Source organism: Panthera uncia, chromosome A2 (assembly GCF_023721935.1).
Source record: "Panthera uncia isolate 11264 chromosome A2, Puncia_PCG_1.0, whole genome shotgun sequence".
Lineage (NCBI taxonomy): Eukaryota > Metazoa > Chordata > Mammalia > Carnivora > Felidae > Panthera > Panthera uncia.
In genome coordinates this window covers 142590790-142612978 of record NC_064816.1, presented here as the reverse complement: position 1 = coordinate 142612978, position 22189 = coordinate 142590790, and the positions used below count along the sequence as shown (strand labels likewise).

At 55.4% G+C, this 22189-nt stretch overlaps 1 protein-coding gene across 1 annotated transcript in view; it reads left to right on the top strand.

Moving 5' to 3' along the window:
- The window catches only part of PLXNA4 (plexin A4), a 437585-nt gene that overhangs the window by 382391 nt on the left and 33005 nt on the right, over nt 1–22189 (top strand). Inside the window, exons 19-25 of the mRNA XM_049641872.1 lie at nt 492–638; nt 1297–1531; nt 4363–4505; nt 11950–12218; nt 14896–14962; nt 15714–15860; nt 19596–19755. Coding sequence (XP_049497829.1) covers nt 492–638; nt 1297–1531; nt 4363–4505; nt 11950–12218; nt 14896–14962; nt 15714–15860; nt 19596–19755 — 1168 coding nt within the window. The remainder of the gene's footprint in view (nt 1–491; nt 639–1296; nt 1532–4362; nt 4506–11949; nt 12219–14895; nt 14963–15713; nt 15861–19595; nt 19756–22189) is intronic.

Genomic DNA, 22189 nt, shown 5'->3' with positions numbered 1-22189 from the left:
TTGGGAGGCAGACTCTCTTTACAGGCCGTAGAGACCTGATCGGGGCAGCTGGACCCATCCTGGCCATCTGCCTCCCAGGCTTCCTGTGTCCCCCGAGTCCAGGACCTGGGAGGTCAAAGGCACACACTGCTTCCTCCCGTGTAGCCCTTTGCAAACCACAGCATAGGGTTTCTTTGGAGCATGGGTAGCAACTTAATTTTAACTCCTGTGACAATTTCAATCAATTGGTACCGATTGACTGTAGCTCTGTGTTGAGAGGGATTCTGAGGCTGCACTCGGATGAGCTCAAAAGAGTGCCCCGATCACTGACTCCCCACCGAGGAAAGGGGAATGGCAGTGTATGTGTCACAAAGCTTTCGGACTTGTTGTGGAAGGTGGCCTCTCCACCAGCGCGCCAGCAGGATGGGACCCCTGGGTGGGAGACGTGGCAGCCAGCCAGGAGCTATGATGCTGACTCTGGGGTGGGAACCGAGGCTCTCCTGTCCCTCCAGGGCAAGAACCTGATCCCACCGGTGGCTGGGGGTAATGTGAAGCTGAACTACACCGTGCTGGTTGGGGAGAAGCCGTGCACGGTGACGGTGTCGGATGTGCAGCTGCTCTGCGAGTCCCCCAACCTCATCGGCAGGCACAAAGTGATGGTGAGGCCGGCGGGGCCCCGATCTGGATGGGGCAGGCACTTAAGGATGTGAGAGTGTGAGCGGACCGGCTCCATGCTGGGCTGCCAGGGCTTTCCGGGAGGCGATTCTGGCCCGCTCGGAACTTCCTTCGTGGCCACCCATCACCCCTTGTTCCTTCTCTCTGTCATGCTTCCCACCTCCTTCTTGTACATTGTCATTCTTTCCTGACGCTGGTGCTACAATAAAGGCCATGCAAAACAGCTCTAGGGATGTGCTGCATGGCCTGTTACAGGCTAGAGACCCTTCCAGGAGAGCACCGTTGTTGGCCCCAGGAGGGCCATAATATGCTCTGCCTCAGTCTTCCAATCCTTATGATGGGATGAATCTCAGGGAGCGGTCATTGAAGACGTGTCAGACTTCTTTAGGTCCCAGTCGTGGGCTGTTTCCTTATGAAGATGGACATTAGTCCCTGCTGAGGGAATTTGCAGCTTCCCGTCTGTGGGGGGTGGCCTGCTCTGAGCCATCCGGACCCATCCCCAGGCCCCCACACACCCTCTCCTCTGTTCCGACCCGAGACGGTTTTCCTCCCTGGAGCCCTTTCCTTCATCCTGCCCCGGGGCTGCTTCCCCAGGGTGCTCTGAGCCCCCTCCCAGCTTCCTCTCGCGTGCTGTGCCCCCAGGCCCGAGTCGGTGGCATGGAGTACTCCCCGGGGATGGTGTACGTGGCCCCGGACAGCCCGCTCAGCCTGCCCGCCATCGTCAGCATCGCCGTGGCAGGCGGCCTCCTGGTCATCTTCATCGTAGCCGTCCTCATCGCCTACAAACGCAAGTCCCGCGAAAGTGACCTCACGCTGAAGCGGCTGCAGATGCAAATGGACAACCTGGAGTCGCGTGTGGCCCTGGAGTGCAAAGAAGGTACTGGAGGACCGGGGACATCCCCCCCCCCCCCACCCCCCGGCCCGAGTCTGTGCGCGTGCGCCTCACACAGGGCAGCGGGCTGGGCACCTGCAGGCCGCACTGGGGGCCGGGTGTCTAACCTCTAACTCTGCTCTCCAAGCCTGTATCCAGACAGATCCCTTATCCCAGCAGACCCACCCCTTCCCGGGAGAGGCCCCTCTCCCCTCCCTCCAGGTGCCCCCTTCCCCTCTTTCCCCAGGTCAGGCTGGGATCATCCTAAGCTCCGTGAGAGCAGTTTCCAGCCCAGAATCCTGGCCGCCGGGGTTTTATGCTCTCCTCTTGGGGACACCTTGGGGTGTCTTGACATGACACATTCAGCAACCCGCAGCTCCCTTCCTTGAGGAGGAAGGTACGGCTGTAGGGCTGATTTGAGATGTAGAAGGAAGAGGGTTTCCCAGCCTGTATGTTTAAAAATTACCAACACCGCCATGATGTGAAATCAGCTGCACTAAATCCAAGAAGGAAATTTAGGAGTCAGACTCTTGTCGCCTGCCAGATATCATGATATCATTTCGTGAGTCACCCTGGGAGGGTCTGAGTGGATTCTTTGCCGTGGACTTATTCTCCGAGCCAATCCGGCCTGTACCTGGGGCTCTCCCATCCCCACTAGGGAAGCCGCAGCTCCCTCTGATGGGGAAGTGGGTCCATCCCGTCCCCTCAGTACATCCTTAGCTGTCAACACTGGCATCTGCCTTGTGGGACTGTTAATTACTGCCTTTTATTATATTTACGCTGCTTAATTTTTTTCTCCGCAATGTACTCTTCCCTCTAATTAGGTGTAGTGATTAAAATCTCTTTTATGTGTGGCAGGCACGAGGCTTTGAATGTTGGAGGCGCTTAGTGACTTGAAGGAAAGCTGCAGGCAGATTAAAAAACCACCCCCCTCCTTCTCCTCTCCGCCAGCTGAGCACCCCCAACGGGGAGCGGGCAGAGAGGGGAATGTGAAGCCAGGTTCCTCTCGGAAAGTTCTGGAGAAGGAGGAATTAGCAGTCAGGGAGTCCAGCCGAAGAGGGTCAGCGGAGGCGCCAGGAGAGGGCCTTGGCTTCTGGCTCGGGAGAGAGCTCTCCTGCGTGAGTGAGACGAGAGAGGTGTAGAGCAAAGTACATGGAGATTCGCCACGGAAGTATTCGTCGGGGGTGCCCAGAGCTGGCTCTCGAACATGTAAGGGGCAGCTTGGGTTCGGGGAAGGTGACTCCCCAAAGACTTGAGAGTAAGCCGGGACGTCACCCACACGCAAACCCAGGCCCTGCGCTGGCCTGGCCTCTTGAGACATAAACACACACACGCGTGCTTACACGGCCACAGCAATTCACTGACATGCACACACACCCAGACGGTCACTCACGCACACACTCACTAATGCCCACGCACACATTGCACACATTCCCACAAACACACACGCGTTCCTCACTCAGGACATACATGAATGTTCACCAGTGCTTTCCGTGACAGCACGTGCCAGACGTCTTACCGAGTCCTCCTCCTGCACACGTGTGCACACACACTGGTGTGAGTTCTACTTGGATGCGTTACGGTTGCTCTGCCTTCGGAGTCGTTCGCCTTGGCAGGCCCCCCCCCCCCCCCCCCCCGCCGTGTCAGTGTGACCAGGGGTGCGGACGGAGAGCAGTGCAGGGGAGGTCTGGAGCAGCCTCTCCAGGGGCCCGGGTGGGGTCCTCACGATTCTGTCAAGTGAGAAGCAAATGAGAAGCCTCGAGGCCTGGAGATCCAAGGTCCGTGGGCCCAAGTTGGCACTGTGGGGTGCAGTGGGGCCCCTGTCCACAGTGCCTGGGGCAGCCGTGTTGTGTTTGTGTCATGTGATCCGTAGAGCCCACAGAATACTGTTTTCCCATTCTTGTGTTTATGGAAATCGTAAGAAGTATCGTTTCATCGGTGCCCACTGGCTGTGTTAATCCACGCTGGTTGTGTGTGAACGTGCGTGTGTCTCACGCATGCATGCACGCGAGTACGTGTGCGTGTGCCCTGGAGGAAGACGGAGCGGGGGAAGGTCCGGCACGTCATTTCTGACGGCCTTCCGGGGCAGAGGGTGGCCTGGGAGGAGGGCTGTGCTCAGGACAGAGTGTGGCCGCAGCTTTGGCGCTGTGTGACCACCTGGGCCGTGTGCTAGACTTCCTTGGGGGCAGGAAGGAAGGGCGTCTTGCAGCTCCATGACCATCTGGAGGCCTGAGCTGCCTCCACAGACAGCAGTGCCCACATGCAGACCATAATTCACCGTGGAGTGGCATCACCTTGAGGAAGGAAAGACAAAGATACGCCCTGCATATCTATCCAGAAGGAATACAGTAATGTGGCAGAGCCTTCGTCTGTGGTTTGTGGTTTGAAGGCTCCAGTGAGCTGCGTGGCCCAGAACTAGGACTGCAGAAGAAATTGTTTTTCACTTTTATAAGAAAGCCCACTATAAAACGCAGAATTAGGAATAGACCCTCCACCACTGGAACCTCTCCCCTCCCTCCCCCGTCCTTTGACGTCCCCCCTACCCCCCAGCATATTCTGTAAACCAAAACCATTCAGGGCCCCAGCAGCAGGACAAATCTATGGACAGCCACCCCCACCCATGCTTTGGAAGGGATTTGGCCCAAGACAAGCCTCCTTGTGACACATTCTATCTCTCCTTCCTATATCATTCTCCCCAGCTACTTAAAACATCCCACATTATTCCTGCACACCTGCAGCCTATTGCCCGTGTCTCCTAAAGGCCTGGGTGAGGGTTCTGAGCCTCAGACTCGAGGCTCACCCCAGCCAGCAGTCTCATGGGCTTCCCTTTGTACCAGCTTTTGCTGAGCTGCAGACGGACATCCATGAGCTGACCAGTGACCTGGACGGAGCTGGGATCCCCTTCCTGGATTACAGAACGTACACCATGCGGGTGCTGTTCCCAGGGATTGAAGACCATCCTGTGCTCCGAGACCTCGAGGTGAGAAGTAGGACCCGTAACCAAGCCTTCCCCATCAAGGTGCTAGTGCAGAGAAAGGTGTCGGTGACCTGCAAATGAAGCCACCTCATCGGGAGGTGAGAAAGCTGAGGCCAGGGAGGGGATGTGACTTGCCCAAGGCTTCCCCCTACCCCCGCTTGTCAACGGCAGCCAGCCCATCCCTCTGGAGGAAATGGGGCCGAGCCAGGGAGCCATCTGAGCAGAGATGGGAGTAGATTTGGGTTCTAGGGGTCATGGAGCCCTTGAGAATTGAATGGAAGTTGAAGAAAAACTGTACATACACACAAAAACAACACATCTGGCAGCTAATGTAACGCGCTCATGGACTCCTGTTTAGGAAACTCCCATGATGTAAGGGATTTCACCACATAGTTGGTGCTCAATAAATACATGTGGAAAAAATAAGTGATGTGCTGGGAAGGGGGGGTGGAAGCGTGAATGATAAGAATATAACTGTCTTTTGTACCAGCAGGACCTCATCTTTTGAACATTTTATCACTTCCTATCTAGCATAGTATCTGGCTTATGCATATATTCATACTGTGCTTTGTTCCGAAAGGGATTTCGGATGACTTATCAAGATAAATACCAGAGAAAAGTGAAAAATATAAATGAGGAAACCAGGGCAAAATAATAATCGTAAGGCATAATCGCTGTTAGCGGGCTGCCGACTAAGCTCCCGGTCCAGTTGTAAGTACTTCATACGTGTGTGCGGATTTACTGTCTCACAAGCAGTCTGAAGAAGTCGCGCTTCTTTGAGAGGCAGCAAAACTAAAGGCACAGAGAACTCCGGGGCCACGCAGCTGGGAGGGGGTGGCACCAGGATTTGAGTCCTGCAGTTAGACTTCAGGGTCTGTGCTCCCAATGATGAGTCTTTGCACGTCACTGTCGTGCCTTCGGGCTCTGGATACTTATTAGGACGGATCAAAACTCTCCAGGCAAAGCAACAGTAGAGATTAAGGCTAATTCCAAGACTTATGTCGTGCATAACATAACAACAGACGCCTCGCTCGGGGGGTTGCACGGGTTTGCAGGTACCGACCCCTGCGGGAACGTCTACACGGTTGTTCAAGGGGGTGGAGACGCTGTGCATCTCGACAGAAAACACAGCAAGTCCCCAGGGACTTTGGGGCCCATATGCATTTATTTCTCCATAATTGTTGAATAAATTGTGTGCCAGTGTGTGTGTGTGTGTGCACGTGTGCACACTTCTATAACGAGGGCACAGTCACTTCTGTCTGGAGGAGGGTCCCCTCGGCTCCTCAGTGGATAGATACCAAGAGGCACTTCCAAAGGCCGTAGGTGGTAGGCTCTGTGTCCTCACTGATAACGCACCTCTGCTCCGTGTACACGTCTGCTCTTGTGTGGACACGTATAAGGTATACGGGTGTGTCGTATAAACAAATGAAAACATCAGCTATATTATGATACGCTCTTCCTTTTCTTGGTCTCACTCTTTTTTCTGAATGAATATTATCTTGCTTATTAATGTGTTTACTTGTTTACAGTTCATATCTCTGTAACCCCCTCCCGCCAGACAGGCTGCATTCGAGCAATAACCGTGTTTATTTTATAGACGTTAATACCAGAACACCAGGTGGCACCAATTTGGTGAATGAAAGAAGTCGCTCTATAGCCTAAGACATATAAAACCCACAATTGTTTATGAAATTAAAGCACCATGCCTATTAGTTGACATTTTGAAAGGATGTAGGTCTTAGATCTAGCAAAATAAAGTATTATAGTTGACATATGGCTCTGGTAAGTTAACAAATAATTGTTTAAAAATATCATTTGGGGGCGCCTGGGTGGCTTAGTTGGTTGAGCATCTGATTCTTTTTTTTTTTTTTAATCCAAGTTAGTTAACATGTAGTGTAATGATGATTTCAGAAATAGAATTTAGTGATTCATTACTTATATATAACACTCAGTGCTCATCCCAACAAGCGCCCTCCTTAATGCCCATTGCCATTGAGCCCTCCCCCCACCCAACACCCCACCAGCCGCCCTCAGTGTGTTCTCTGTATTTCTTATTGTTTGTCTCCCTCTCTGTGTTTATCTTATTTTTGCTTCCCTTCCCTTATGTTCATCTATTGTGTTTCTTAAATTCTGCATATGAGTGAAATCATACGATATCTGTCCTTCTCTGCCTTGGTCTCACTCTTCACGCTATGCCCCTCTCTCATTCTCATTCACTTTTCTCTTACATTTATACTTTCTCCAGCCTCATTTTTCACCTGCTTCAAACTACTAGGGTGTTAGTCCATGGAAGAGTACGCACTTTCCACATGCATTTGCATCTCCAAGGATTCTCAGACTCTCAAGCCTGGCTTGGCACGAGTTTAACACACAGACTAGGGCAGTATATTCCCAAGGACTGCCCAAGGTGGTGGCAGGAGAGTTATAGGGCTCCTTCTCCTACAGGAACGCATGGGCAGTTGTGCAGGTTGAACACTGTAGTGCTCCAGATGGCATCATTCATATGCAGCACCTTTGGGGTTGTTCAGTGCACAACCTGCTTCACTGTCTACAGCAGCCCTGTTTACCTAGGACCAGACTACAAATGATTCCCTCTCATTGCCCTTCCTAACTGTACCAAGCCTCTCGCTGAAAGCTGTTGGAGTCCCTAGCTGCCCTGCCGGGCTGTAACCATCTGAGATGCTCTCTGGGTAGATACCCCACCCCCGGCCCAGGCGGTTCCGATGGCCCCAGTATAAATCACATCACACCCTACCATGGCCTTATTCCTCATCTGGCACGTTAAAGTTTCCCCTCCAACCTGAGTCTTCTCTCTTCTTTGCCTTTAGCATGAGGACAGACTCGCAGCTCCCACCCTCCTGCTCACGAAGGAGTTACAGCCACCTGCACCAACTTCCTGAGTGGGAACCCACACAGGACAGCTCACTGTCACGTACACTCTGCTTCACACAGGGCACGTGGCTCTTCTTTGTTTGAGTGGTGGTAAAATAAGCATAACCTGAAGTTTGCTATTTCAACCATTTTTTACATGTTCGGGGCCATTAAGTACGTTCCCACTGTGGTCCACCCATCCCCACCAATCTCCAGGATGTTTTCATCTTCCCCACTAAACACTAACTTCCCATTTGCCCTCCCTCAGAAACCCCCGTTCGATTTTCTGTCTCTATGAACTTGACTGCTCAGCGTCCCTCGTGTAAGTGGAAACACACAGGATTTGTCCTTTGGGGACCGGTTTATTTCATTTAGCAGAATGTTTTCAAGGTTCATCCATATTGTAGCATGTGGTAGAATTTCTTTTCTTTTTAAGGCTGAACAATCGTCCGTTATGTGTATAGACCACATTTTGTTTATCCGGCCATCTGTCAGTAGGCGCAAGGGTCACTTCCACCTTTTTTTCTGTTGTGAATAATGCAGCTAAGAACTTGGGTGTACAAGTACCTGCTAGAGCTCCCACCCCTGGTCTTTTGGGTATATGCTCAGAATGTACGACCCTTCGTTTCTGTTAAACTCACTAATTAATTGACAGAAGTCAACTTTTACCATCCCACATTAGCCTGGGGCCATATGAGATCCAGCATCCTAGGCAAGACCCTGGGATCTTGCCCGGATTATTCTGATTTGCTTCCAGCCCCGCCTTGCCACCGAAATAGTTTCTCCCTGTTGGCTTTCCTAGTATGGAAATATTCCCAGGGAAGCCACTGATAATCTAAAGCGATGTTTCCTGACCTTTCCAGCCACTGGAATCGGTGCCCACTGATTGGGCATGAGCGGTAGATGTGTGTGAAGGAGGAGTTATCCTCCGGCTCTATCTGTCCTGGACTTAGCCCTGGGTGAAGGGCTGGCATGTGGTTAGGGGGCTGCCCAGGCACCGGGGACACACCAATCCTTTAAAGACAGAGAGCAAACAGTAACCACACGCCCCGTTTTCAACCTATCCTTGTCTCCTAAACTCTAACCTGTTGGGTTACAATTAAAATTTACTATCTGGTTTTGTACTCACAAGCTTCAACTAAACTATCGAACCATCTGGTGAATAAAGAAAGTCTTGTTTCAGAGTGACATTTGCTTAGGGAGCTGGTTGGGGGGAGGTGGCAAGTTACAAAGGGGAATTGTGCTGAATACTCTTCACCGAGACACTTCACCTCTATCGCCCCCTTCGTCAAGTGGGGAGAAAATTCCTACCTTCTCCACCCCCCAGACACTGGGCTGATGTATTCGATGTCTTAGAAACTCCTGGGCAAGAGGGATGGGTGAAAAGCAGCCAGTGGAAGAGGAGAGGCAGGTAATAAAACTGCCATTAAGTGCACACTGTGTGTGCCAAGCACTTTACATACATTATCTTATTTAATGCTCATAAAACATTATGACATGGGCACTCATATTCTCATTTTACAGACGAGGCAATAGAGCCCAGAGGTGACAGGGCTTTCCTCCATGTGTGAGTCAGTGAGTCTTTCTGATTCCAAAACCCATGCTGCTGACGGGGTTCACCCCACAGCTGGCTTTGCTAACCCTTCCTCCCCAGGGCCTCTGTCCTTGGTGCCCCGGAGGCGTGTGCAGCCAAGGCAAGAAGTCCGGAGCACGCCCTCTCCCCAGACCTGCCCTCTGGCCAGCCCTGTGCCCTCTTCCTCCTGGTGCCAGACCCGGACGTGGCTCCCCTGCCCTCGATGGCCAACCTGAGTTGCCAGGAGGCCCTGCGTGGGAGGCTGCAGGGGAGACTCGGGGCTGTCTCTCGGTCACCTCCTAGGCCCAGGGGGAGGACTAGGTGTGGTGAAGGACGGGCAGATGGATGGGGACTCGGGAGCCAAACAAGCTTGGGTTTGGAAGTCCAGCACCATCCCGCACCAGCTGCCTAGCCTTAGGAAGCCTGCGGTACCTTCTCTGAGAGGCGGTTAAGAGGACACCCTCACCCTTGCGAGGTCCTTAAAGGCTTAGATGGAGCCACGATCGCAGTGTGTCAGCACCGTGCATTGCACGTGCTGGGTGCCTCGGAAGTGGCATTATCTATCAGCAGTAGAACGAGTTGTGGGCATGTTGCTCCGGCGGGGTGGGACGGGGGAGCTGTGGGTGGGGATTGAAGGACAGAGGAGGTAAAACGTGCACACGTGTGTTGGAGGCCGTCACAGGGAGAGGAGGGAGGTCGGCGGGACACAGACGGCTGGGTAGATTGAGGCCAGGCTGACGGCAAGGTGAGGCTGTCTCATACCCTTGTCTTTTTCCCTTGTCAGCCCCTGTGGAGAGGGGAACCGGGGATCCGGGCAGGATGCCAGCTGAGATCAGGCCCACCTTGGGGAATGAGGAGTTTGCCAAGGGCAGCTGGGCCGAGAGCCGGGACAAGCGGGGCCCCGGCTCTGGCGAGTTCCCATCTCTCTCCTGAGTACCGCCTTCCCACATGGCCTTCCAGAGGGGCCTCCTGCTGACCATCCAAGGGCAGGCAGGGGCCTGCCCGGTCTCTGCCTCCTCCAGGGCCTTGCCTCGAGCCTGGGACACAGGGGAGCTCAGGAAGTGAGCGGTGTGAACATTCCGGCTCTGTGCCTGCCACCTCCTTGGACCTTGGGCACACAGGGTTTCTCCACTGCCTGCATCTTCCCCAGTTTAAAACTTCTGGACTAGAGTGGGATGCACTTGCTACCATTCGGGAAAGGTGACTGTGTGTCAGGCCCTGCACTGCCAAGGTTTTCACGCACCTTCTTCTTCAGGGCTCACGCCAGCCCCCCGAGATGGCAGGATGCAGTGCTGGCTGCCTGGGTGCCGTCCCGGCTCTGACACTCCTGTGTCTTGGGATCCCGGGAAAGTTCCTCACTGTCACGAGGCCCTGGGATATTAACGGTACCCAGCTCATAGGGTGTCATGTGGAATAAATGGGTCAACATTTCTCAAGCATGTAGAGCCGTGCTCAGCAAAGTACGGTCTACAGACGCATTAGCTGGGGTACCTTCGTTTCGCTGTTGGAGGAATGGAGCCTTCTGAGGGTCCCCGACTAGTCTATGGCTGTGACAGTGAACCCAAGCTTGACCCTCCCCGAAACTGCTGGCTTCACTGCTGCCCACAGGACGCTCATTCTCCAAGACCCCCGCGGGGGGGGGGGGCACAACCCTCCACACGGCACCTCGTTTGAATGTCCCTGCTCCTCCCGCACCCCACTCCACGACACGGGTGCCCTGCTCTGTTCTCCGAGGGCTTCACCTTGAGGGCAGAGGCTGCGCTTTATTTGTTAAGCAACCTTCTTGCGATAATGAAAGAACACCTACAAAGCAAGGCACACGTTGTCGGGACACAGCCCAGTGCATTTTCCCTGAGTGAACACGGCCAGCAGGCCAGCACGCAGATCAGGAAGCTGAACCCTACCAGCCCTCCACAAACGTCCCCGAGTGCCCCCTTGCAGTCACCGCCACCCCCGAGAATAACCATTTTCCTGCCACCGTTGTTTTCTTATGAATCTTTATGTAAATGGTACTACACGGTACGCCCTCTTCTTCCTGACTTTTTTTCATTCCATTGTCTGCAAGATGCATCCATGCTACTGTGAGTGCTAGAAAGCCCTTCACTGCCGTGGCTGTGTGGCTTCCCGCTGGGCGAATACCCGCGCTTCCTGGAGCCGCTCGCTGTTGCCGGGCACCCGGCGGATTCCAGTCTGGGGCCCTGACACGCAGAGCTGTGGGGCCCGCCCGGTGCATCTCAGAGATGCGTTCTCCATGCCTCCTCGCCCAGCGGCTGGCTGGTGTGAGCTGGGTAGACCCTGCCCCCGCCGCCGGCCTCTGCCGGTGGACAGAGGACGCGGGCAGGAAGATGAAACCTCCTTCCCCGTCTTCCTCCCGTTTCCCTGGGTGCGGCAGGGTCTCAGAGAAGTCTCTGAGAAAACATCAGATGCTAGGGTCTGTGAGGCTTAATCTTCTTTCTTTAGGTGAATCACCTTGGGGCCCCAGAGAAGTTGCGGGACCTGCCAGAGGTCCCACGGGGTGGCGGAGTCAGAACCTGTGTGGACCCTGGAAGTCCTGACTCTGAGGCCACTGGTCTGTCAACGGGATCCCCGTGGCCAGAGAAGGGTCAGCATGAGGACAGGTGGAGGCTCAGGTGTGACGACCCCTCCGGGAGGCCCCCGGGGGCTGTCCGTAATGCTCATGCGCCCTGGCGCAGGGCCCCCCACCAGCCCTGTGCTGCCGTCAGGGACGAGCTCGCGCTCAGCAGCGGACTCAGATCCCAGCATGGCCATGATAATGATAATCACTCAGGGTGCCTTCTCTCTGTGCCTCACTGATTCACCTCCAAACAAGAGGCAGTGAGCCGCACGTGGGTTAAGGAAATAGCTGGCACGGTGCCTGGGGCCAGATGAGGGCAGGGTCCACAGCGTGCGGCACCCACCCCGTGGGGAGGCCCCTGGGCCCCGCTGGCCTCCGCCTCACGTTGGCGGTCGGCAGTCAGGACTCCCCCGGGGGCTCCTCCGCAGGTCCCGGGCTACCGGCAGGAGCGTGTGGAGAAGGGCCTGAAGCTCTTTGCCCAGCTCATCAACAACAAGGTGTTCCTGCTGTCCTTCATCCGCACCCTGGAGTCCCAGCGAAGCTTTTCCATGCGCGACCGCGGCAACGTGGCCTCGCTCATCATGACGGTGCTGCAGAGCAAGCTGGAGTACGCGACCGACGTGCTGAAGCAGCTGCTGGCCGACCTCATCGACAAGAACCTGGAGAGCAAGAACCACCCCAAGCTGCTGCTCAGGAGGTGAGGGCCGGGCCGGGCGGGCGGCAGGGGACGGAGGTCGGAGAGGGCCCCTGCCCAGCCCAGCCCGCTTGGCCTGGATCTCGTGCCTTCTGGGGAGACGGGGGCAGAGCTCCCAGGAGGAGCAGCCAAGTCCCGCCAAGCTTAGGAACCAACCTGCCCAGAGACCAGGGCGCACCCCATGCCCTTTTGGAAGAACCCGTCCACCCCGGCCCGTCCACTTGCCCTGCTGCTTCTCTTTCACCCTCTAATTCCGCTCTGCCTTCTTCTCTCTCCGTCCTTACCCTTCCCTGGTTACAGCTCTTTCTACCGGAGTTCTTCTCTCGTGGAATCTTCAGAGGTCACTTGCCCAGCCGCAGCCTTATCTAAATCAGAACATGAGTTAGGAGAGATACCCCAGGGCCTCTCTGGGACCATCGTCACCCTCTTAAGACTGGAAACTTTAGGGGCGCCTGGGTGGCTCAGTCGGCCAAGTGTCCGACTCTTGATTTTGGTTCAGGTCATGAGCTCATGGCTCATGAGTTGGAGCCCTGCGTCAGGCTCAGCGAGAGCAGAGCGGAGCCTGCTTGGGATTTTCTCTCCTTCTCTCTCTGTGTCTCCCCTGCTCTCTCTCTCTGTCTCTCTCAAAATAAATAAGTAGACGTTAAAAAAGGTTGGAAACTTTGGCCCTGGCCCCTCTCACTGCTGTGAGCACCACAGCAGCGAAGCCACTGGGAGCTTCTCGGTAACACAGACTCTCAGGGCCCAGCCCACAGCCGGCTGGATCAAAATCTGTATTCTAACGAGAACCCTAGGTGATCTGAAGGCACAGCGAAACCTGAGAAGCACCGGTCTGGCCTGTGTTCGAATGAAAGCCCTTCAGTGGCCCCTTGCCTGATGCAATGCACCAGGTGTTTCCTGGCACCTGCTGGGGACTCTGCACGGGTCCAGGTGCACCACGGCACACTGCTGGACGCCTCATCCTTGACACTGTGGAGACCTGAACGGTCACATGTGACCGCAGAAGCCATATCCTGTGGCTTCGGCTTTATGGCAAATAGAGGTTCTCTGATTCCATCCATGCTGCCTTTCACGTTTTCCTCCTGCTGGAAGGCCATTTCCCCTCTAGGCTGTTAGTGCGGTGTCTTTAGCTTTTCTGTGGACAAAGCTGGAAAACTCCCACATCAGGCCTTTGCATCCAGCCCTCTGCCTGGACCGCCCCAGGGGCCGTCTGCCTCTGCCTGTCCTCTGCCTCTGTCCTGGGTGTCTGGGTCTGAGGCAGGGCCCCCTGCTTGGTCCAGTGGCTACATTTGGCTTCCAGAAGTGTCTCCTTCAGGCTTTTTCCTGGGGCCGTGGGCATTCGCCTGCCCAGCTGCAAAAGGTTGCTACATTTCGGAGCAATCAGACAGCTTTGGAAACAGCAAGGTAGATCATTTTGATTTTTGTTTTACTTCCACCACGCAGCCACCCACCGGCATAATTCTAGGGTTGCCACTGCCTGCCAGAGCTCCCACCGACAATTTCCCCGCGTGGCCTCGCTCTGTATCCGTGCGTCTCCACCTCTTGTTTTCCACCCGCTCTCCCCCAGATGCCCTCTCTCCTTCTGCCCTCCTCCGTCTCCCTTTCTTTTCCTTGCCCTTGGCTGGGCCCCTCATTTCAACAGTCTTGCGCTTCTCTTCTTAGTTTCATTTGTGTGCTGGCAGCTGCCTCAGGATCGTACTTACCCGTATCTTCTGCCAAGTGCAACTTTCAAAGCCTATCCACACATACCTGAACGGGCCCGTGTCTCCATGGAGGAGGTCACGAGCTTAGCGCAAGTTCGAATGGAGTTTGTTTCCTCCAAACGGGTGCAACCAGAAGTGTCTTGGGGCCATAACAAGGCCGCAGTGTCCTTCCCTTCCAAAGTAAAAGAAGGGGACCTGGGTAACAGCACAAAGGGTGAGAGCTAGACTCAAGAAGGCACTTCCTGCCGTTGCAAATGAAACACTAGCGAGGTTCCAGGGGAAGTTCCAAAGTAATTTGAAACAGGACAATTTTGGCATCTCTTGGGATGAGCTAGGTATTAGCTCTAGGAGTCTTTAGCTTTAGGGGATGGGGTCCGTGTAATCCATCTGGTTTTTGTCCCACGACCCGCTTCTCCCGCTGCCTTCCTTTCTGTCCCCTGCCAAACTAGTATCTCCCCGGGTTTCTTATTCTTCTCTTCCCCACCCATAGGAAATTATAAAGTTCTCTAGGCTTGTACTGTCTGAGGTTGCAGCTACAAGCTACACGTGACCATTCAAATGTAAATTGATCACAGGTCAAGAAAATGTAAAATTCGGCTCTTCAGATGCACTAGCTGCATTTCGAGTGCTCAGTGGACACGTGTGGCAGGCAGGGGGCTACCACGCCGGACAGGACAGTGTTTTCCTCCTCTCGGAAAGTGCCGACAGGCAGCTGGTCTAGCGCGTTCCCTCCAAACGTGCACCAGGGAGCCTGGCACCAGAATGTCATCTCCTGGCTTCGCGGGCAAAGCTTGTCCTATCATTACGGGGTGTCTAGGAGGCCATGGAATCCAAACGTTCTTTAGCACCTCAAGATGGGGCCCAAAAGCCGCAAGCAGCAGAATCAGTGAGGAGTTGTTCCCTTGCCTTCCCAGTCCTTGGGGGTCTGACCAGCTGCTTCTGTCTTTGTCTCGCTCCATCGGTTCCCTTGGTGACAGGACTGAGTCGGTGGCTGAGAAGATGTTGACCAATTGGTTCACTTTTCTGCTCTACAAGTTCCTCAAGGTATGATTGGATGTGGGGGTATCTCTGGGGGTACCCCCCTACCAGAGCCTGCATGCCCCCAAGCCCTCATTCCCCACGGCCTGGCTCGTAGAACCCCACCAAGAAATGCGGTCCCCCTCAGCACCGTCACTGGCCCCGAGGCGGCAAACTCCTGACCATCTCAGGAGACAGAGCATCTGTCAGCCCTTGCATGAGAGATACCATCCCCTGTCCCCCAGGCCGCTTTCTCCAGAGCCGGGAGAGCATCCTGCGTGAGCCCTAAAGCCAAGTTCCCCTTGTGAGCCCAAAACATTTCACCCCTTATTTCCTTGCTTTCCCTCTTCCTCCCATCCTACCTCTCCCAGCCCCCAGGCCCATAAGGGTTCCAGGCTGGTACCTTGCAAGGCACGCTGCCCGTGTGGCTGGGAGGTAGAAAATCCGTTCCCCTCCAATTATTACCTGTTTTCTAAGGCTTTGGCACCACCAGGGACTGACCTCCGTCTCATAATGGGCAGGGGTGGGGTGGGGTGGGGAGGAGGAACAGAGAAGGGACGGGAGGCAGGGGAGGTGAAGAGGAGGGGGCGGAGAGGAGAAGACAGGTGGTTGAGAGAGCTGAGAGAAACACCCGTCTGAAGGGGGAGTTGGCACCAGAGAGGAGGGCGGGGAGCAGGAGAGAAACGAGACGGAGGAGTGGAGAGCGGCCCTGTCCAGAGAAACGGGCTCCGGGGGGCTGGTCTGGCGTCCGCCCAGCACGGCTCTTCTCTGTGTCCAGGAGTGCGCCGGGGAGCCCCTCTTCTCGCTATTCTGTGCCATCAAGCAGCAGATGGAGAAGGGGCCCATCGATGCCATCACAGGAGAGGCCCGCTACTCCCTGAGTGAGGACAAGCTCATCCGCCAACAGATCGACTACAAAACCCTGGTAAGCCGGCCTCACGGCGCTGCCCATGCCCCTGGACAGGGGGCTCTGGTCCCGCACAGCCCCTGCCCAGCAGAGGGGATGGCTGAGGTGCTGGCGAGCCATCTGTCCTTACCTGCTGCACGGGCCCAGCCAAGCGTCCCACCTGTGCCCGTCACCCCCAGACTCCCTCAGTTACCGCCACACCAGGGCAGCTGGATTTGGGGGCCAGTTGCTCAGGCACAGCTCAGCAACACTTCAGCAAAGACTAGTGTGGTTCCGGGCCAGTGCACTGAACGTGGGGTCCCAAGCCCTTGCCAACAGCTAGCTGGCTGATTCCCCAAAACAAACTCTTCATCAGGAATCCCAGCGTGGAGAGCGAAGGTTCCATGCAGAGCAGGTGGAGGCCAAAGGAGAGGAAACCGGAAAGAGTTCCTTATGTTTCAGAAGCCCAGCTCTGCCTACATTCTAAGTGCAAATATGCCCATGACCCGAGCTATAGACCACAAGGCCGGGATAGCCTAGTGGTTAAGGCGCTTGTCCAGGGAATGTAGGGATTCCCTCTGTCAAGGTTAGACCCCTTCTTCTAATAGCAGCTGTCACCCTAGGAGGCAGCTGAGCTCAGCATGTAGGAGCATGAGGTCTGGATTAGAGCCCTGACTCTGCTTCTGACCAGCTGGCTGATTTGGGGCAGATCCCTCAATCTCTCTGAGTTTGGGTTTCTTTATCTGGAAAAAAAAATGGAGGATAACACTAGAACTGATTTACCCAGGGATAACAACCGTGCATACCTCCCAAAGTTGTCCAGAGGATGGGGTGTGGTGAGGAGCACAGGGCAGGGAGCCCTCTCTTTCCTGCCATGCCTGTCCAGCAGGCTGCCACTGTCCCTCCCAGCAGGGCGGGCACTCACACAGCTCTGGGATCTTCTGTATGGAGGTGTGATCTCCCACCCGGCCTCCTCTAGGAAAGGGGAGGGGTGTGAAAGGAAGGAGGTAGAACGTAAGATCACAGATCACAGATAAGCGCTGCAGGTGAAGCATGGATGGCCTCAAGACCGGTGGACAGACAAAAGGATTTAAATGCACTTACAGGGAGATGAGACCCATGCAGGCTGGGCTGGCACAGGGCAGAGTCGGGCAGGAGCAGTGAGCCCAGGGCGAATCCCAGACCCCATGGCCAGTGGGGAGACAGTCCCTTCTGGCTGGGAATGATGCACCTGTCCCCCTCCATCTTCAGAGGGCCAGCAAGGCAGGGAGGCACCCAGTGGGCATCTTGACAGACCTGCTGGGATGGGCTCCACTGGGGAAACTTCAGAGGAGCAACGTGTGACCGAAGGCTTGGCTTCCTTGAGTCACATTCTGCTTCAGAGGAGAGAGTTAGAGGCTCTGATTAAAATGAGAAGGGGTGGGGGGAACCTTCCCAAAATAGAGACCCCAATAGATTTTTTAATGAGCTAGAAGTACCATTGAAATGTCTCCTGCCTGATCTCCCCCGACCCCTTCCTTTCCCATCCCATCCATGGTTCCCCAATACTGAATCCAGCACCGTGAGCTGCCGTGATGCTCTGTCCCCAGATCGCAGCATCCTTTCTTCCAGAGGCCCCGGCTACTGTTCACACGCCAGCTTGGTTTCAGACGATGTCAGGAACTAGGAGTGGGTCAGGGGAGCGCAGCCATCAAGTGGAGAGACCTGGGGAAGAGGTGCCGTGTGGAAAGGGGGAGGAAATTGCAATTGTTTTGCCGGGGGAAGAAAGGGCTGCAGGGAGACAGGCTGCTACCGCAGGCCTATGAAAGGAACTCCCAACAGGCAGAAGGGGAACAGCCCCTGGCTGGCAAGAAGGAAAAGGAAGCAAGCCTACGAGACAAGACAGCCGCAGACAGGGCTGCCCAGGGCCGGGCCGGAGCCACCGAGATGAAGGGGTCAGATAAAAAGAGGGGAAGTCATGGGATTCAGCAGTGCCGGAAGAGCCCTGGGCAGTTTGGGCCAACTGCTGCTGTCCTTGTCCTGGGCAGGAGGGGTACCACAAAGGAGACAGGTGCTGAGAGGCTCAGGGCTGCATCACGTTCTAGTTAGGTGCCCTCAGAGGTATTGAGTGATTAATTAGCTGGATACTAGAACTTGGGCTTGCGTGTTCTGGGGCCCTGCTGCTGGGAGTGGCTATTGGCATCACCCGGGAGCTTGCTAGGTGCTAGACCACTGGATGCTTCCCTGCCACAGTGCAGAATCGCAGGCCCCACCCCAGACCTCCTGAGTCAGAATCTGCATTCGAACAAAACCCCTGAGTGATCCTATTCACATTAAAACACCAGAAGTACTGAGTTAGCAGGGAAAAAACCTCAGGCAGTTTGCTCAGAAACTAGCCAAGGGGCATAGGAATCGGTGTTCTGGGTGGAGCTGTGGCTTGACCTGTGGCCAGGCAACCCTGTCCCTCAGTACTTCCTCTTCTTCTCTAGATGCCCTGATGCATCCCACGGGGTTCTCCTAGGGCCACCATGAACCCCTGGGGCAAGTAGAAACGTCAGAAGGGCATACTCTGGGGTGGGGCAGCCTCTGCCTCAAGGTTCTAGTGGGAGGAAACCCAGAAAAGGTTGCGTTGCTCCTGGAGGAGGAGACTGAGTCCAGAGCACAGGACGGCAGGGGCAGCCAGGGCAGCACCAAGTGGCAGGCTGTGCCCAGCCATGGAGGGGACAGCGAGGGTCCGGGAAAGCTTTAGAGGGAGGGGCTGGGAGAGGGCTCAGAAGGGACCCATGGTCCAGAATTCCTTCCACCATTGTTTTCATTTTAGGACACGTTGAGGGTGAGAATCTGGATTTATAGATTTAGGAGGGTATTTTTCCTTCTTAATGGAAGAAGCATGTTCCTGTTTGAGCTCACAGCAGTCTGGCTGCTAATAAAAGGCAGGCGTCCAGGGGCCAGGGTTCTGATTGCAGCCACATGGAGCAGAAGGGGGTGGGGGAGGAAGCTGTCGTCTGAGTCTGCAGACATGTGACATCTGAGATCCGAGGTGGCAGGGGTGCAGGGAAACATCAGGGAGGGGGCATAGGGGGCTCAGGCGGCAGGGGCAGAGGGAGGGTATGGGACCCGGCGTGCCAGGCCGCCTAGCCGACCCGCGCCCCAGGTCACCCACCCCACCCCACCCCACTGTGGCCGCGCCCCCTGCCCAGCATCCTGCACAGCCCCATCCACGTAGACAGAGTCCTCTCTGAGAACAGCAAGGAAAGAGAAGCCTTGGGAAAGAGCCCAGAACTTTTTAAAGGAAAAAAAATACAGCTTGGTGCTTTAAGAAGAGCCTGAATTTTTCTGACTAGTTCCAGAAGGAGACTTTGAGGCCCTGGGCCAGGGTGACCACTTTCCCTTAACACAAGTTTGTGGGTTCAGAGCCAGGAAGGGATCTCAAGTGGTTTGAACCTGCACCTTTTTATTTTTAAAGAGCCCCTTAAGCTTCTTAGAGATTCTCCAACCTCCAGTCAGCCCGAGACCGTCACAAAAACCGAAGCTTATGAAAGTTTTCATGCTCCTCTTGAGCAAGGAGCCAGATTCGCATGAGTGCGTGTACATTGAGGGGGAGTGACCGGGAGGATGGACCCACACACGTGGAAGGGGAGGGTTCAGAGGGCAGCGGGCTGGGTGTGCTGCTGACACAGTGCCGTGTAGTGGGAGAGAGAGCGAGTGGGGGTGTGTGTGGTGGTCTGAGGGTGCCCCTGGGACTCAGCTCTGCCTGCTGCCCTCCCCCACGCGCCTCTGCTCCCCCTTCCCCAGGTGCTGAGCTGTGTCAACCCAGACAATGCCAACAGCCCCGAGGTCCCAGTAAAGATCCTCAACTGCGACACCATTACTCAGGTCAAGGAGAAGATTCTGGATGCCATCTTCAAGAATGTGCCCTGCTCCCACCGGCCCAAGGCTGCAGACATGGACCTGGGTGAGTAGGCTGCCCGCCCAGGACTGTCCTGGGACTGGTCAGAAGCACCTTCTACAGACCAGGGGGCCAGGGGGCAGGGGACAGGCACCCCTCCGTGTCTGCTCAGTGAGTAATAGGCACACAGGGGACTGCCACCTGCTGGCAGTCCCACTGCCTCTGGTGTCCCATCGGCAGTGAAGGGGACGCAAGCTGAGTCTGTGTGGTCCAAGCTCCTGTCATTAGCCCCCCGGGCCCTTCCCTTCCCCTCTGTTCTGTGCGTGTTGTTTTTGCTGACTACCTAAGGCAGGAGGGATCTGGGTCAGTGAGGGAGGATGGAGAAAAAGAAGAGAGGAAAATGAGAGGTGACAGCCTGCTGGGGAGCCGGATGACATTTTATTTGAATGTTCCATGAATAGATCGCATAGCCTACATAAACAAGGGCATGCCAGTTAGGGCCAGCTGTACTGAGATCCAGTTACGGCTCGCCTGGGTGTTGAATGAGATATTGTCCTGGGGAGACCCTAGTGGGGAGCTCCGGGCTCCAAAGGGGCCAGGGCTGAAGAGAGGCAGTTTGGCCTCGTGGCTCATTCTCACACCCGGATTGGAGTCCTGACGCTGCTAAGTTGTAGCTGTGTGACCTTGGTCAAGTCACTTAACCTTTCTGTATCTTAGTGTCTTTACCTGTAAAATGGAGATAATAACGGTGTCTGCCTCACTGTAAGAAAGAAATTAGATGGTGCTTGTAAAAACCTCTTAATGCAGTGCCTGGCCCGTGGAACCCACTCAGTTAGTACTCGCTGTTGTTACTGTGGATCATGAGAATAACACCAGTAAGGAAGTGCTGTGTGTCTGTTGATCCCGGGCATGGAGAGAAACGCGTTTATGTGTATGTGCTTATGTCTGGAGATTTGTGGCAACGTGGGGGTAGGAAGGCCTCCAGGGGCCCCTATTCCATCCATCTGGCCTCTAAGCTGCCTTCCGTTAAGCCATCCAACACAGATGGGCATCTATGCTATTTTCTAAAATCCAAAGGGAATTTTCATCTCCTCCTGCTGTGCCTGAAGACTTAGGGTCAGGAAGTTCCGCTCACTCACCTCAACCCTTTCTGCTTCGTTTAACCCCACCTCCTCTTGCTTGGCTCTCGGCAGGATGTGTTCTGCCCCACGCCCAGGGCTCCGACACCCAGGGAGAGAGATTGGGCGAGCACATGGTCCCCTTCCCTTGAGAGGTGTCTCTGTGCGTGTGGCTCTCACAGGAGAGAGTCAGTGGTGGTGACGTGTGTGCAAGCGTGTCCACGCGTGCGTCCCAGGGCACTGGGCACTCCAGTCGGAGTGAACACGTGTGTCTGCATGCGGGTGACTCTGCTGCCGTGAAGATCCCACAGCCTGATGTAGGGAAGGGGCCTGCTAGGGACCAGTGGGAGGGAAACCGACTCCCGTGTTCCCCACCCCCAAACACCTAAGTGGGTGGCTCCGTAATGGGTTTCTTGGGGAGAGTTGCGTTCACCAGGGATGCCAGGTAGCACCCACCACTCCTTTTGTTGATTTACGGAAGCCGCGTCAGAGAGCTTATCTGTGCTTCTCGGTGTCCTTATCTGCACAGTGGGCGGGAGGGTGACCCTGACATCATGGGGCCAAGAGCAGGAGCTGTTGTAAGAACCTTCACGCCAGAAGGTGAGTTCGGAAAGGTGGTGTTAGAACACAGGAAGAGCTCCTGTGAGCAGGTGCATGTAGGACTGTTGCTTCTCACGCTTGGGAAGGGGTGACTCCCCGGGAGGGAGAGCAGCAGGTGGCTTCGTAAGCCTCCACCTGAAGCACCGAGACAGAGTATTTGCTCCGGAACTCCTCTCTTCCTTACCAGAACAGGGCAGATGGGTGGTAAAGAACACTACCTCCTGTGGTGGTTCAAACACTTAGTAGATTTCAGGAAGGGCGGGAGCCAACGTTCTCCAGTGTCCTCTCCACCCCAAGCTCAGGGGGCAGCGGCTGGAAGCAGATTCAGGGGCCACACCTTCTGCACCTGCTTGATTTCCTGGAGGGAGAAATCCAGTTTCACAGTTCAGGATCTCTCTCCCTCCCTGGAATCTGCACTGCCCCCCGCCCCAGCTTGGGAGGGGAAGGGGCCGCTTCTTAGCCTTAGAAAATTGCTCCCCTAAAAGGCCTGGAGATGCAAATGCCAGGCAAAGCAGAGCATTAATGAAAAGATGTAAAGCATCCGGCAATCATCGCGGTGAACCATTTGGAGCGAAAGTGGCAGCCTCAGAGCACCTGTGGCTCCTCCCCCCCCCCCCCCCCAAGGCGGAAGGACCTTGCAGCAAAGCAGCCAAGACTGCCCCCCGGGGTGCACATTCTCAAGCAACAGGCTGCTTCCCAGCAGGGGCGGGGTCTCCTGTGACTCACCGCCCACCACGGCTGCCCACGTTTCAGGTCCCGAGACAACAAAGAGGGCACCCCTC